The 17,232-nt window shown below is 24.2% G+C and overlaps 5 protein-coding genes across 7 annotated transcripts; 3 read left to right on the forward strand and 2 right to left on the reverse strand.

Moving 5' to 3' along the window:
* Window positions 1-58: 58 nt before the first annotated feature.
* On the forward strand, window positions 59-1,382 carry LOC122860851 (syntaxin-8). The gene is made up of 6 exons (XM_044164867.1): window positions 59-127; window positions 187-246; window positions 344-538; window positions 637-893; window positions 953-1,045; window positions 1,118-1,382. Exons 2-6 carry the CDS (start codon window positions 212-214, stop codon window positions 1,276-1,278), a joined length of 741 nt encoding a protein of 246 aa, XP_044020802.1. The 5' UTR covers window positions 59-127; window positions 187-211; the 3' UTR covers window positions 1,279-1,382.
* Window positions 1,302-4,017, reverse strand: LOC122860849 (oligopeptidase A). Its single transcript, XM_044164862.1, has 2 exons — window positions 3,835-4,017; window positions 1,302-3,692 (listed from the first exon to the last, which is right to left on the reverse strand). The coding sequence occupies exons 1-2, from the start codon at window positions 3,921-3,923 to the stop codon at window positions 1,586-1,588; spliced, it is 2,196 nt and encodes a 731-aa protein (XP_044020797.1). The 5' UTR covers window positions 3,924-4,017; the 3' UTR covers window positions 1,302-1,585.
* LOC122860847 (chitin synthase chs-2-like) lies at window positions 3,931-10,506 on the reverse strand. 2 transcript variants are annotated; one of them, XM_044164858.1, is made up of 13 exons: window positions 10,190-10,506; window positions 9,504-9,746; window positions 9,176-9,429; window positions 8,796-9,098; window positions 8,456-8,674; window positions 8,097-8,390; window positions 7,621-8,024; window positions 7,314-7,557; window positions 6,979-7,253; window positions 6,262-6,913; window positions 4,867-6,197; window positions 4,551-4,788; window positions 3,931-4,482 (listed from the first exon to the last, which is right to left on the reverse strand). In XM_044164858.1, the coding sequence occupies exons 2-13, from the start codon at window positions 9,599-9,601 to the stop codon at window positions 4,244-4,246; spliced, it is 4,551 nt and encodes a 1,516-aa protein (XP_044020793.1). In that variant the 5' UTR covers window positions 9,602-9,746; window positions 10,190-10,506; the 3' UTR covers window positions 3,931-4,243. The 2 variants fall into 2 exon arrangements, with proteins under 2 accessions (XP_044020793.1, XP_044020795.1); XM_044164860.1 differs by lacking the exons at window positions 9,176-9,429; window positions 9,504-9,746; window positions 10,190-10,506 and having other exon boundaries at window positions 4,218-4,482; window positions 8,796-8,870; window positions 8,936-8,960.
* Window positions 10,507-10,688: 182 nt separating this feature from the next.
* On the forward strand, window positions 10,689-14,315 carry LOC122860854 (E3 ubiquitin-protein ligase znrf2). Its single transcript, XM_044164868.1, has 4 exons — window positions 10,689-11,807; window positions 12,812-12,907; window positions 12,976-13,081; window positions 13,161-14,315. The coding sequence occupies exons 1-4, from the start codon at window positions 11,441-11,443 to the stop codon at window positions 13,216-13,218; spliced, it is 627 nt and encodes a 208-aa protein (XP_044020803.1). The 5' UTR covers window positions 10,689-11,440; the 3' UTR covers window positions 13,219-14,315.
* A 936-nt stretch (window positions 14,316-15,251) lies between these two features.
* Window positions 15,252-16,941, forward strand: LOC122860856 (diphosphoinositol polyphosphate phosphohydrolase 1). Of its 2 annotated transcripts, XM_044164873.1 has the most exons (4): window positions 15,723-15,919; window positions 15,986-16,141; window positions 16,225-16,236; window positions 16,434-16,941. In XM_044164873.1, exons 1-4 carry the CDS (start codon window positions 15,821-15,823, stop codon window positions 16,725-16,727), a joined length of 561 nt encoding a protein of 186 aa, XP_044020808.1. In that variant the 5' UTR covers window positions 15,723-15,820; the 3' UTR covers window positions 16,728-16,941. The 2 variants fall into 2 exon arrangements, with proteins under 2 accessions (XP_044020809.1, XP_044020808.1); XM_044164874.1 differs by lacking the exon at window positions 16,225-16,236 and having other exon boundaries at window positions 15,252-15,919.
* The last annotated feature ends 291 nt before the right edge of the window (window positions 16,942-17,232 follow it).

Genomic DNA, 17,232 nt, shown 5'->3' on the forward strand with positions numbered 1-17,232 from the left:
AATTGAAATTGTGTTGATGTTTAATGACGTATCCACGTGTAGATCATTCAAGGCTGTCATTCAGTCAAAAAGTTATTTGATAAGTTTGTTTTGTCTTGAAAAAAAGTTTATTTTTATATTTTAATTGGTAATTGTGGTGGTGGTCGTCGTTGAATTAATAATATTTACTGTTTTTTTTTTTTGGAGGATTTATCAGCTTTGACAGTTTAAAATGGCACTTATTAATATCGATGATAATGATCCCTGGTAATTGACATTTAACCTATTTAATCTTGTTTGTTTTTTATTTTAATAAAAATAAATAATGATATTTTTTGATGTTTTTTTTTTTTTGCTTTTTTAGGATTGTTGAGCATGATTCTTGTGATAGATTTTTTCGTGATATTATGGAAAAAATAACACAAAGAGATCGTGAAAGAAGAATGTCACAAGCATTTGCAAGTTTATCAGCAAACATTAGATTTCAATTGAAAGAATATTCTGATAAAGTTTATCAATTACGTAGAAAAATTAATGATGATCTCAAAATGAGAGCTATGTATCCTTTGTTTTTTTTTTTTTTGTTTGATGTAAATTTGTTAAAAACATATTAAAATTAATATTTATATTATTCTTTAATTGTAAATAATTAATTAGAACATTTGATGAAGCTGAAAGAAGAAAACGTCAAGTTGAAATATTAGAAAATAATATTATTAAAATGACAAAACTTTGTGATGTTAAAATGAATCCATCAGCATCTGAACGACCAAGTTTAATTAAATCAAGTACATCAGCATTTGTTGATGGTGGTACAACTGGCTGGGGTGATGATGAAGATGATGATGATCCTCTTCTAGATGTCAATGTATCTGTTGATGATTTAAAAACTCAAAATGATGCTGCATATCAAGGTGCATTATAACTCATGAAAATTAAATTATCTAAAATTAATTATATATTTTATTTGTAGATCAAGAAAGAGGACTTGATGAACTTTACAAAGTCATTGTTAGACAAAAAGAAATTGCCCAAACAATAAATACTGAAGTTGACAATCAAAATGGTAAAGAAAAAAAATTATAAAATTAATTACACCAAAGTATAATTATTTTTCGACTGGTTTTTTTGTGTTTAGAAATTATTGATGATCTTGCTGATCATATGGAACGTCTTGATGACAGATTAACAGATGGAACCAGAACAATTAAAAGTATTACTCGTAAGGATAGCACTTGCGGTTATTGGATTGTAATAATTCTACTTTTTATTTCAATCGTAATAGTTGGTTTGTTATAAAGAAAAAAATATAAAAAATAATATTCAAGACCACACAAAAACTCATGTGATATGAATTTTTAATAATTATAATTATTAGCCATTAATTTATTATTAAAATTTAATAATTATCAAATATGATTTACAATAGTATATTCAAAAAAAAAAAATTACAAGATGATGAAATTGATGATAGTCTATATGAATATAATACATATTAATCTCTGCAATATTTAATTTGTCATACAGAAAATAATAAAAGTGTAATTATTTTAAATTAAATTTAAAAAATAATATTTAATTGTTGTTATTTAATTTTATTTAAAAATTAAATATCTGTATTATCATTTTTAAGACCAAGATTATTTAACAAAGCTTTTGAATTTGGATCTCTACCTCTAAATCTACGAAAAACTTCACCAGCATGTACACTACCACCAAGTGATAAAAATGTATCTCTAAATCTTTGTGATATAATTTTTTTAGCATCATCATCATTATTTGGTACTTCATTAAATGCACTATATGCATCAGCAGCCATCATTTGACTCCAAAGATTACTATAATATGCAGCACTCCAATTACCAGTAAATATTGCACTCCATGATGTTATAAATGATTCATTTTTATCTCTTGGCATAACAAAATGTTGTTTATACAAACGTTTCATAATTGTCAACCAAAATTCATCAAGTTCATGAAGTTTTAAATCAAAACGTGCAAAATAAAGTTCCTTACATAATTTATAACCAGCCATATGTGATCTTGAATTTATTAAATTTCTAATAGTATCATCTGGTAATGGCTCATTTGTTTTATAATGACATGATATATTTTTTAATACATCACTTTCATATATAAAATTTTTCATATAATGTCCAGATAATTCAACAGCATCCCATTCAATTGACGATAAACCAGCAATTTCTGAATTTTCAACATTTGTTAATAAATGCTGTAATAAATTACCAAATTTATGAAACAATAATGATACATCATTTATTGTTAACAATGATGGCTCATTATTTTTTGGTGGATTAAAATTAAATATCAATGATGCCAATGGTATTGTATTCATATATTTACTTTTACTTTTTAAACCAACCATCCAACTATTTTCATGTGTTAATGATAATTTATAATCCGTTCTTTCATATGGATCAAGATAAAAATGTGCAATTGGTATTGTTGTTGATTTATTTAAATCATATACATCAAAAAATTTAACATCTGAATGCCATACATCAGTTTTTTTACCTTCAATTATTTTAACATTAAATAATTTTTCAATTAAATTAAATAAACCATTTAATACATGTGGTAATGGAAAATATTGTTGTATTAATTCATCTTTAATATTACGTGTTTTACGATAATGTTGTCTACTCCAATAATCAACATCCCAAGCTTGTATGGTATCATTAAAACCATGATTTTTAGAAAATTCAGTTAATTCTTTAAATTCATTTTCTTGTGCTGGTCTAGCAGTATCAAGTAATGAATCCATAACATTATATATATTATCTAAATTACCAGCAACTTTTGTTTCCATACTCATGTGTGACCATGATTTATAGCCTAATATTTTAGCTTGTCTATGACGATTATCTCTAATATCTTCAAGTGTTGTACTATTACGTAGTGCATTTTCACTGTGCATTGCACATCTACCAACATTTCCATTCCATACATTGTATCTTAAATCACGATCAGGACAATATTCCATAAATTTATCAACAATTTTTGGCTCAAGTGTTATTTTCCATGGTCCATTTTTATAATTTTTTTTATCAATTGATATGATTTTTAAATAATCTTCAGGAAAATCATATACAATTGATGGATTATTTATTGTTATTTTAAATCTTTTTGTTGCTAATTCAACTTTGTCATTAAATTCTTTCATATTTGTGTTTATTTTATATGCTGTACTTTCATAATATCTTTTTGTTTTATCATGTGTTATATCAAGACCATTTAAACGTCCTTCTAATACATATTTTTTTAACAAACGTTCATGTTCATATGTTAAATTTGAATTGTTTTTAGATAAATATTCTTTGCATGCATTGTATATTGGTAAACTTGTATGTTTTGTTGATCTTGCTTGTGTCATACGTTTATTTATACTTTGATAATATTTTGTTGGCATTAAACTTTGATTACCAAAAAAAAGAGTTTTAGCAATACCCCAAGTTGTTTCAATTGGTACATTTATTTCTTCCAATGGATTTATAACAACATCAACAATATTTAAATTATCTTTGTTTGCTAAAATATTATCATCAATATTTTTAATTGCTTGTTCATATAAAACTGTTTGTTTTCCAATTGCTGCTATTGATCTTTCATATGTAAATGAATTAAATTCTGGTAAACCATCTTCTTTTAATAATGGATCTTTGTCTGGTAAATCTTCTCCAATTTCTGGTAATCTTTAATAATAACAATATAATAACAATTAATAATAATATTTTATTCAAATTGTTTTTTTTTTTTTATTATAAAAATTTAAAAATATTAAAATACACAGCTTAACCTAAAAAGATTTTAGACATTAAAAATGTCAGTACTTACAGAATAATATAGCCAGTATGACGATTTGGTATTTTTACAAGTGAATTACGAGTAAGAATTAATCTTTTACCACAAAATGATATTGCCATGTTGATATTTTTATTATTAATTTTTATTTATTCATTTAAAATGCCGATGCAATAATTGTTTTTTATGTTGCACAAAGTTGCAACACACACACATTAAAAAATTCATAGAAATTCAATGAAGCTAGATCTCAAGGTGGAGCCACAAAATCTTCCGGAAATTTAAGAATAAAATAATAATTAAAATCTAGCAGGATAAAAAAGAAAATTTTTAATTTTAAAGAAAAAATTAATTAAAAATTTTACAGTAATTTTTATTGATCATTAAAAATAATTAAAAAATATTATTGTGTTATTGAATTTGAATATTGAATTTGACTTTTTTATCTTGGTAATGATGGTTCAATTTCTTCATTTTCTTCTTGTATAAATGATGGATTATCATAGCTATATGATTTATTAATTTCTCGTTGATTATTATCAGTAGGACTTTGATAAATATGTTCTGAATTTGTACGTTGAAATTGTGATTTTCTTTGATGAGCAACAAATGTTGTTCTACGACGTTCAAATGCTTTTAATACATTTTGTGATATACCAGATGATGTCAGTCTTGGATTATCTATATAATATTTATTAAATTTATTATTAAATTTGATAAAAATGATTTATTATAAAAATAATATTTACCAGATTTTTCACGAAGATTTTGACGAAAAACTGTATCAAAATTTGCTGGAATTTTAATTTTTTTATCATTATTTTCTATTAATTCATGTACTGTTTTACGTTTCCCCGGTGATTTTCCAACACTTTGTCTTGTTTTTGGTGATACTGGATTTGCATTATCTTCAGCAATTTTTTGTAAACCATCAACAAGATCCTCAACATGTTCATCAAGTGATAATTCAGTTGTATTACTTTTTGACTGTAGAAAAAAAAAGTTAAAATTAATATTAAAAAATCCAATTCATCAGTATAATATAGTAATATAAATCCAACCAACATTCCAACGAAATAATTTTAATGGTGTATTAGCTAAAATATGATGAAATGTTTCAAATCTGTGAAACAACATTGCAACAAATTGTACAAATAATATTAAAACAAAACCAAGAATAAATAGACAACCAATTGGTTCTAATTGTAAATAATCTTTATCAATATGTACTTCATTCATAGCTCGATCATATGATATATTATATGATGCACCAAATGGCCAATTAATATGTAATATATCTTTTTTTAATTGCATTAAAAATACAATTAACACAAATAATGCATTAATCATAAAAAATTTAAATAAATATTCATTACGAAGTTCTTTAAGTGTTTCAGCTATTTTTTCTAATTGTTTTTTATCTTCATCAATTGGATAAAGATATTTTGTTATTAAACGTTTCCAAAAAACTTCTTCTTCATGTGATAAAAATTCAATTCCACCTTTTGATATTTCATTGTCTTGTAGCCACGTTGGACTAACTAAAAAATTACAAAGTTTATTATCACGTTTTTTATAATTATATTCATTTGAATTTATATTTGTAATTATTGTTAAATCATTTATTTTATTTTCATTCAAATCATCCAATTGTATATCATGTAATTTATCATCTTGAATTATTGTTTGTTGACTTGTTTGACTTTCATTACCATCAAAATGTTTTTCAATTGAATCTAGCCGTGATCCAATTTTATCTAAAGATTGATTAATAATATCTAGCTTTAATTCTTCATTTGATACTTGATTATTTGTACAAAAAATACATTTAAATAATCCAGCAAATGAAAAATTAACAACACCATTTTCAATAATTTTATTTTTATTATTTATTGAGCTATTTATTGAATTTTTTGTGTCATTATTTATAACGACATCATTATTTTCAATTGGTTTTTGTTCTCTTGTTCCCCATGTTACATTATTAATACTAAATAATGAAAATATTATTAATAATAAATACATTGATGGAACAGTTATGTAATACATTAATCCACATATTAAACAACCCCATTCATTTGGATGTAATATACCAGTTATAATAAGTTGACCAACAACAGCAAAAAATAATATTGTACTTGGTGCTGTCCAGCCATCTTCAGCAATTTGTAACATAATACCAACAAGTACAACAATCATAACAAGACCATATATTGCTGATATTATTGCTGCAACAAGTAACTGTAATTTTGCTTTACATGAAAAACAAATAACAACAAATATTCCAATGGGAATTAAATTATAATATAAACTTGTCCAATTATCAATTTCAAATGCAGCAACAAATGCACCAACTAGCATTAAAAATATTGTACCTGGTCCAAGAATAGTACTACCTAAAAATAAACAAAAATATAATTTAATTTTTAATCACATAAGTAGCTATTATTATCATCATACCCATTAAAATCCATTGATATGCAATATAAGGTCTTGAAATATTTTCATTAGCTTGTCTTGTTTCTTTAGATGTATTTAAAAGATCAAATATATTTAATAATGTTGATGGAATCCATCGTCTTCTTTGATTATAAAATTCATTAAATGTTTCTGGTGCATGTGTAAATGAATCACTTGCTGCTGAATATTCAACTCGATAACCAGATTGTAATATCAATGTACAAAGCCAACGATCTTCACCCTGATCATATTGTACATAATGTCTTGCATCAGTTGATCTTGTTGCATATTTTCTCATGACATTATCTTCCATCAATGCTTTTGCACGAAATAATGAAAAACATCCTGGACTACATAATACACTACCCATCATGTGTTCAGTTGATTTTTGTAACCAATGACCAATTGCATATTCAAATTTTTGAAACCAAACCATTGGACCTGAACCAACTGGATGAATTCTACCACATGCTGCACCAAGTGATTTATCACGTTTCATTAAATGTAGCAATACCTTAACTGCTGATGGATGAAAATCAATATCACCATCGAGAGTTAAAATATATGTATTTTCAGCAATTATTTCTTTACGATTTTTATGAATTGAACGATCCATTAAACGATAACCAAGAAGATAATACATATACATTACCTAAAATTTATTAACATGTATATATTATTTAAATAAAAATAAATATATTTTTATATAATATTAACCTGACTCCAACGTTTACGATGACGTATTTTATTTTTATCTTTTAAATGTGCTATTAATTTTGTTTGACCAGGTAGCTTCCATTCTAATCTACCACCATATGGTGCTGGATATTTCATTGGTGGTGATGCCAACATACCTAATCTTTCAACAGATATTTTCATACATTTAATTAATGTTTTAACATAAGAATTAACTTGTGTTTCATTCTCATCATGATTACAAATACTCGTACAACCATACATACATTGAAATGCATCATCAAAAAATATATGAGCTAAAAAAAAATAATTAAATTAAATATATATTTAATAGATAATTAATATTATTAACTTACTTTCTAATTCATAATAATCATCAATTTGTATTCTATAACGTTTTTGTGTAAATCTCATTGCTGATTGACACAAATCAAGACGTAATATACTACTTATAAGTTGCATCATTTCATCTTGAAGTTCATGCCACATTGTTGCACATGCATATATTCTTGTAACACGATCACCTGGTTTTATAGCTGATGATAATGTCTCTGAATTACGTGTTGAATAGGTACCACAAGTATCTTCTGGACGAAATCCCTGATAATGTTTTTTTGTTCTTTGTTAATATTTATTTTAATAAGAAATATTTTTTAGTATTACCTCAATGTCTGCTGGATCTTCTGGTGCATCATCTTTTTTTCTATTTAGCATTAATGATTGATCAATGATCAGTGAGTCATATGAAGATACTGCAAAAATTCTATCAGATGTTGCAAGTCTTTCACAGTAAGGTGTCCAAATGTGCATTGTTATCCAAGCCTGGGACATTAACCAAGGTATCCAAAGCCATTTTTCCCATTGATTTATAAAATCATTAATAGTATAAATTTTTTTTGTCTCTTTGAAAAATACATATGATGGAAGATGTAATTCATGATATGCACATTTATTTGTTTCATAAATATTTGATAATACAAATATCGTTAAAATTGTTGATGGTAAAACAAGACTTATTGGAAATGCAAAACCAAATCGTTGCATCAATGTTCTACTTGAAAATTTTCCTGTAAAATAATAAAATTATTAGCTTTTTAAATAGTATTTTTAATTGTTAAAATAGTATTTTAAATATTTACCACATGAATAAGTTACAAAAGATGCAAATGCATTTATTAAAAAAATTACAATTGGAGTTAATGTGTCTTCATTTGTAATACCAATAAATTCATTTGTTGTATTTAAATATAAATTAAAATTTATTTTACCAGGTAAACAATTAAAAAATTTATCTTGATCAATATTTTTCCAAGAAACTATCATCAATGAGGTCAATAAAAATGTTGTTATTCGTAAAATAGCAGTAACACCTTGAACAATTCCACGTGAAATTTCTAAATCATCTTTAATATTTGATAAAAATTTGATGAAACCTAAAAAACAAATTTATTTTTTAAAATAATAAATGAATTTGTTTAAAATAATAATATATACTTACCAATTTTACTTTTTGGTGAAACATAATTTAGCCACCATCGACAAGATGATAAAATTAATACCCAAGGTAACAACAATTTAGCTGTATCATTAATTTCACTTAAAATTGGTAAAAAAATAATTCCACTTAGTTGACCAATCAATGCAAGAATATCACCAATCAAAAGAAAAATAAATATATTTCTAGATCCTTCTTGTTGTCGATTTCTTGATAATAATCCTTGAAAGAAAAATTAACAAATTAAATCCTCAACAAGTAAATAAATCAATTGACAAAAAAATTAATTAACGACTAAATTAATGAATAAATAAATGTTTTGTTTCTTTTTTTTTTTGTTTACCTAATACTGCAGGTATAAAACAAGTACAACTACTGACAGTAACAGCTTGAATTGTATCTAACTCTGGTAATATAACTAAAAAAAGAATAGCCATTCCAATAGTATGAAATATTTCAAATAAACAAACTAATAATAAATACCATAAATTTGGAAATTTCTTTTTTTTAAATAATATATAATAAAATGTATTTAACAGTGTTATTCCTTCAGCAAATGAAAAACTAAATATAATACACCACCACCAAGTAAGACGACTTTCTTCAGGTATTATTGTCGTTATTTTTTCAATACTAGCTCGATTTTCTAAAACACAAAAAACAATTACAGTTACATTTATTTGCCAAATGAATTTAATTGTTTGATTTAATTTTAACTCTTACCAATTTTATTGTAAATACAATATGGAATTGCTTGAGTTTTTTCAATTTGTGATGTTGCTAATAAAATTGTCAGCTTTGATAATACACCACAAAAAATTGTTAAAATAAATAATACAATGTATGTTAAAAATTTAACAACTTGAAGTGAAAAATCATAAATGCTTGTATCAGCATTTGAGCCAGTTTTTATTTTTGGTGGAAAATGACGAAATAAATCCCAACCGTAAATTTCTTCTTTCTCTTCTTCTTCATCACTACAAAAGTAACAAAAATAAATAATTAATTTTAAAATAGGATATTTAATAATTATATAAATATTAATATTAACTTTTTTTCTTCTGAATCATAATCACTGTCACTTGGATACTCAAATTCATCAACATTATAGCTCATTTTACGATCATTATTTCTATCATTTAGAACCATATTTTAATAGATTTTTTTTATTCTCTGGTCAATTTAATTTACTTATTTCACAACGCGTTGAATGACACTGAGGCACTTTAATGGCTTATCTTTTCAATATCGATTGCGATAAGATTCGGAAATCTATTGAATTGCTGAAACAATTCTAACAAACCATTTGTATTAATATTTTTTTTTTTTTCTATAGATAAAGAATACATAAGGTCATTGATGTAAAAAAAAAAAAAAATTTATAAGCTTGGAGAGAAATAGCTAATCATAGTTCTGGTAAAAAAATCATAAAAAGATAAAATTTTATATATAAATAATAATCATTGTTATTGATGACTTAATTCTCATATTTTTATAAATATTTTTTATCAATGAAATTGATAAATATTTTCATAGACCATGACATATGTTGGCAATTGTAATTTTAAATTCTGTAAATATTGTACAACTGTTTTATTTCTGAAATATAAAAATAAACAATTAAAAAAAAATTACAAATATATTATTGATATAATTTATATCTTTTTATGATTTTTTTTTATCAATCATTCTGTTGTTAATTTTCAAAAAAACTGAGAAGCAAATTAGCTAATTTACTTTTGATTTTTGACTTCTAAATAATCATGTGATTCATTATAAGATTTGTGTTTAAAAAAACACGTTGATTCACTCGAGACTGCTCCAGATTACCAAACAATTAAACCATCAGTGGATCCAGTGTAATCCATCAGTCATTTTGGAGTAAATTCATCAAAAAATAATGAACTCTTCAAGTACCTTGATAAAAAAATAAGACAAATAATTAAAAAACATCAATAATCAACATATAATAATTAATATAAATATATAAACATAACCATGGAGCATTGATAAGCATGATTTATCATCATTCATCAACATCATCAAAAACTTATCAAAACAATCAAAATATAAATTCCTTTTGCTCGATTTTCATGTAACAGTAAACGCATGCGTAATCATCTTCGAAAAATCAGCTAAAAAAAAAAAATATATATATATATATATAGCAACTGATACAAGTACAACTCATACATACATGTTGTTAAAAAAAAATATACCTATATAAAAAAAAAAAAAAAGTATATTCATAAAACGTACATACACCGAAATGACTTGCTCAACAACATGGCAAATTGTTGCGCGATTTCGGCCTAAAAAATTATAAAAAAAAAAATATTATTATATTAACAACAACCAACAAGTGTAAATAAATAATTGTTCAAAACAATACTCCAACAAACAAATAAATAAATCTAAATTTTATAAATAAATTTATAAATGCCAACTAAAAATAAATTATTATTTTTTTTTTTTGACAATCAAGATTAACAAAAATAAAAAAAAAAAAGTTCAACTAAAAAAAAAAAATTAAATAAATAAAAAACAATTTATTATAAAAAAAAAAAATAATTGTGTGTGTGGATGTTTGCAAGTCCAAGTCAAACCAGTGATTTTTTTTTTTACTTTGTTTATTGTTTTTATTTTTTTAATTTAATTTTTATTATTATTGAAAAAGAAATAAAAGGAAAAACAATGTGCTAGTGCGTTTTAATAAATAACATAAATAAATATTATTCAGTGATAAAAAACAAAAATAAAAAATAAAAAAAACAAGCAATAAAATAATAATAATAATAACGAAAGAGTCATATATCAGTTAAACAATTAAAAATAATACAACAAAAGCCAAACTCCAAAAAAAAAATAAAATAAAACTGTTAAATGACCTGGATATAATTTTAAATTGAATTAAAATTAAATGATAATTATTGTTTAATAGCAATTGACAATTGTTGTTTATTAAAAAAAAAATCAAATAATTAAAAAATGGGTGCTAAAACAAGTACAGTAGCACAAACAACTGGTGGTAATGGTCAATCATCAAATGGTGGTAATGATACTATTCAGGGATTTTCAATATTACGTTCATTACCTGGTGGTGTTGGTCTATTACAACATCAACAAACAAATCAAACACAATCAAGATTACAAAGTGATAGTAGACAACGTGCACGTTCATTAAGTTCAGTACCAGATTTAACAACAAATGAACAAAATAATATTGGTAATACAGTTGGTGTTAATGTTGGACAAGCACTTGGTCTTGTTAGTCTTGATTCAGATGATGGTGATGAAGACAGTGGTAGAGTTTATGCTGCTCATAGTTTACCATCACATATATGGTCATTAAATGGTAAATAATCATCAACAAGTTCATTCATTATTTATTTTTTAGGTATATTTAAATTTACTCCATTTTATCAATTACAATTTTTTTCTTTACATAAATTAATTGTTTATATTTTTAGAAATGTTTAAATTAAAAAAGGGTTGTTTATTAAAAGAGAGATTGTCATTTAACACGTCGAAAAAATGACGATGGTGATGATGATGATGACGATGATGACAACACTTGATATAAAAATAAACAAAAAACTTGTATTTATAAAATTTAATTTATGTTGATGGATTGTTGATGGATGGGTGGTTTGTTGGGTGAATTGAATTGGGGGGTTGTTGATAATTAAGAGAGGGAGGTTTATATGTAATAATGGATGATAAAAAAGAGGGGTATATGAGGGATTTGTTTTGGCGCGTGTTGCCGGGGTGGTTGGCCTGGTAACCGAAGGTCGACAATCGATGCCGGGTGTGAAATTATGTTAACATCATCATTGAATTGCACAGGGCCGTGGCAGGGCCCTGCTTCATTAATTATTATTATTACCCTGTGTTTATTTAACTTTTTTCTTTTTTTTTTTCTTATTTTTCAATCTATTTTTAACAATTGAAATGTGACAATCAAGCAATCATTGTGATTATTAGCCAGTAAATTAAACTGACTGAAATAACAAGGGGACCAGATAAAAAAAAATATATATATTTTTAAATAATTGTTGATGAATTATTGAGTAAATTGAAGGGATTTAAATTATTAATTTTAACCTTGATGATGGTGATGATGATGATAAATTTGTTTGTGATAATTTGAAGGGGATGATTTTAAATAATATGGGATTAATTGTGAGCTCGTGTTTAAATGAAACTGAGACTGAGGTCGTACGTAATCATCATGTTAGACAACTTATTTATGGTAAAATTAATTTATTCATTCAACTATTATCGCTGTTGTTTGCAGGAGATCCTATAGATTATAATTATATTTGGCAAAATTGAATAAATTTTTTTTTTTTTCAACAGGTCTCAAGTGTCCTGTATGCTCAAAATTCATATTGCCAGATGATATTGAATGTCATTTGGTAATGTGCCTGACAAAACCACGTTTAAGTTATAATGGTAAATAGCTAATAATAAACATTAACAATATATTTTTGTTATTAAATTGTTTATTAAATTTATTACAGAGGATGTACTTGCTGATGAAAAAGGTGAATGTGTCATATGCCTAGAAGAATTGATACCTGGTGACGTGATAGCTCGCCTACCTTGTCTCTGCATATACCACAAAAAGTAATTATAGAAAAATTAATTATTCAATTGATAATTTATGTTTAATATATGTTTTTTTTTTTGTTTGTTCAAATTATAGCTGTATTGATAAATGGTTTCAAGTTAATCGCAGCTGTCCTGAACACCCTGGTGACTGATTTGCACTTGTAAAAAATTTAAATATTCACTAAAATATAATAATTTAAATAAACCACCAGTTAGTTAAAACGAGCTAATTTAAACGAAAAATTTATATAAATCATATGGACAAGTGGATCAAATCATGCAGGACCGCAAGTTTAAAAAATAAAATTTAAATACAGTGAATGAAATATAAAAACAATTATTTAATTTATCAAAATTCAATATTTTTTTTTTTTTTTTCCTACTACTAGTCAAGTCGTACGATCGTGGTTTTCGTAATAAAAGTGGCAATCGTTTGCGATAAATTTTTTAAGACTCGATTGACTCGAGACTAAAGAAATAAAATATTTATAAAAATGCAGTAAATAATAAAAAAAACAAGTAAGACAATTTAATAATTTTCAAAAATAAAACATGAGCAAGTGAAAAATAAATAAACAATTTATTGAGTAATTCAACTTGCTCAATAAAAATTAATATACAAAATAAACAAGGGGACTTATTAAATCATTTCGAAATGATAAAAATAAATTGATATATTATCCATATGTACCTTTAATTATTATTCAATTATAACTGCTATATATCGCTAACTATCGATTGTACAATATTTTTAAATATTAATTAGTTTTACATCTTCGATTTGAATTTAAGAAAACTTAAAAATCTAAATAATTGAAATACAAAATTATGGATAAATAAGAAACAAACAAATATTAAAAATATATATATGAAATTATTATTGAACATGTTATAATTAATTTTTTTTTGTTTTATCAAAGATGCAGTGATATCGTGTTATTAGTTTATGAAAAAAAAAAAAAATCAATACGATTATGGTGAAATTAATAATTGAAAAAGAAAAAACAAAAAAATGCTCTACCCTAGTTAAGTTATTTAGTTATTAATTTTAATGATTTTACAAAATGATTTAAGAAGAAAAAAAAAAATTTAGCAAAGTGAATGTATTGTTTTTTGTTGTTTGTTGAGGTGGAGAGAGATGATGAGTGATAGAAAGGATATTTTTGATACTTTCATAAATGGAAGAGATGCCAGAATGTAATAATTATTATGAAAAATAAAGATAATGAATTGTCATTAATACTGTTGACATTGTAGTGATGAAATAAAGGTTTTAACCTTCATTGTAATAATTTTTTTTCTATTTTAAATTATTACCTTTAGTTTATCTTATAGATTTATTATTTATTTTTTAAATTCATTATATTGATAATGATATTTAAAACGTAGATTTGAAATAACAAATATCTACTTACTTGTAAGTAGAATTTATTTGAAATATACTTGTAATCTTTAATAATAAAAAAGTAATATTTTTTCTATTAAAATTTTTAATATGTTTGTTCGAAAAAAAAAAACGAGATTTCTAACTTGAGCTTAATTAATTAACTTCTTTATAAAAAAAAAATATGTTTTTTGTAATTTTTTTATTTTAAATTGTTTATTATTTATTAAAGTAAGTAGGTTTTTAGGAATTTTTTTTTTTTCCATTTACTTGTCGAAATATTAAAATCGAAATTCGAAATATTGACATGAATTTATTTCGACATAGAAATTTATTGCACCAGTATTTCTTAATGAATTTTCTTTTTCTACAAATGAAAAAAAAACATAAGTAAGTTTTCTAAAATTTAAATGATATTTTAATTTTAATTCTATTTTAGTTTCACATTGACTGTCTCAAATTTTCAAGTAATTCCTCCCCAACAAAAGAAAATCTAAATTCCATGTTTTCTATTCGGCTTAGACAAATTCCCCGACAAATTCTCGGTACCCCATGTAGATGAATAATAGCGGCAGGTGTTAAAAAGATCAAAAAACCTATTGTTGCAATTTTTTTTCAAGAAAAAAAACACACACATTCATCCAATCCACACATCCAAGCTTTGTCGTTACTTGCAAATTCACCTGCTCTTTTGATTTTAAGGTTAAATTTTCCAAAGAGTAGGAAAAGTAGTGGTGGTAATCGTAATGCTCTCTTTGATTTAACTCTCTTTCATTTTCTGCTCTTTCTCTCTTGCATAAAATAAAAAAAAAAAAAAAAACCAACAGCAGCAACAGCAGCAAATTTTTTTCGATAAAAAAAAAAAGAGTGTGCATAAATAATTTGATAAAAAAAATTTTAACAAATAAAAAATAGCAATAAACATTTAAATATAATTAATACAACAAATGATTATGGAAATAATTGTATAATAACAATTATAAAGTGATATACTTAAATAATTACGTCGATAATGTCGGCTAGAAAACTTGGGATAACCCATCAGCTATCAAAACGTACAAGTAATGTGGCAACGTAGGATGGCCGATATGGCTGTTTGACGAATACTAATTACTGTACCAAAATTTATTAATATTATTTTTTTTATAATTACACTATAATTATTATAAATTATATTTACAAAAAAACAACGCCATTTTTCGTTGACCAAGTGTTTTTTTTTTTTTTTTTTTTTTTATTATTTTTTATATTTATTTTTTTATGATGAAAATATAATTTTATTTTTCTTATAAAAAATACATATTTTACTTTTTAAACAACACTTTTCTTTTATAATTATATAATAATAATTAATTTGTAAATTATTTATCATGGTAAAAGAAAAGCCAAATTCAACACGAATCTATGATTCGGAAGGTTATAGACGTAGAGCAGCATGTATATGCGTTAGAAGTGATCTTGAAGATGAGGTAATTATACTTGAATATATTTAAATGATTAAATTATTATTAAATTATAATTGTTTGTTAATGTAGGTTCTACTTGTAACATCAAGTAGACGACCAGATAGCTGGATTGTTCCTGGTGGTGGTGTTGAACCAGATGAAGATCCAGCTGTAACTGCACTCAGAGAAGTACGTGAAGAAGCTGGTGTTTTAGGAAGACTTGGTAGATGTCTTGGAATATTTGAGGTAATAATAATATTCATTGTTTAAATATAACAATTATTTTATATCAAAATAAAACAATTTTTTTTTTAACTTTTTTTTTCCAGGGCATATTTGAGGTAAATAAAATGACAAATGTTTTTCCTTTAAAATTAAATCATGGATAGTTTTGGATTATAAATTATATTAATAATAATTTTAAATATTGCATTGCCCTTGAAAAAAAGAGAATAATAATATGATAAATTATTATTTAAATTATTTTTTAATGTTATCTTATTTTTTTTTTTATATTTTTATTATTTTTAATTCACAGAATAGTGAACATAAACATCGTACTGAAGTATGGGTTATGCATGTTGATGAAGAATTACCAGAGTGGGAAGATTCACGTACAATTGGACGTAAAAGAAAATGGTTTACAATATCTGAAGCATTGGTACAACTTGCTCAACATAAACCAGTTCAACGCTCGTATATACACAGTTTAAAAAATACAAATCAATTACGTGCAACAACTAATTCTTCATCACTACATCAAATGCCAACAACACCAATACAAATTGTTACAAATTCATCATCTGATACTCATATTACCAAAAACAGCTAATATTTAAGCTTAAAATTAATTTTTTTCATAATTATCTTGATTTTTTTTTCCCTTTTTTTTTCTTTCTTTATTTTTTTCAACTAAAATTATTAATTTTTTTTCTTTTCCTCAATATTATTAATGTTTTAATCTTATCATTCAACTGTTATCAACTATTTTTTTTTCTTTTTTTTTTTTAAAAGCTACTACGTCAGTGTTGACAACGATAATTAACTATCACTTGTATTTTATATATTATTATAAAAAGAAGAAAAAAAAAAAAAAAAAAATGATATGAAAAAAATAATAATTTATGACTAATTAATATTGAAAAATGGTAAATGAAAAAAAAAAATTAAAAATGATTGATGTATTTGAAAGTAATGTCTGATAATAGAAGAATTGAGTTTTTTTTTTTTTTTTTTTTTTTTCTCCTTTAAAGTTTGAGTAAACTTCGAGTTAACGGACTGTCTAATTGAATAAAAGAAAAATTAAAAAATTTACATGCTAATTAATTTGTTGATTT

The sequence above is a fragment of the Aphidius gifuensis genome, linkage group LG1, assembly GCF_014905175.1.
Source record: "Aphidius gifuensis isolate YNYX2018 linkage group LG1, ASM1490517v1, whole genome shotgun sequence".
NCBI classification, from domain to species: Eukaryota; Metazoa; Arthropoda; class Insecta; order Hymenoptera; family Braconidae; genus Aphidius; species Aphidius gifuensis.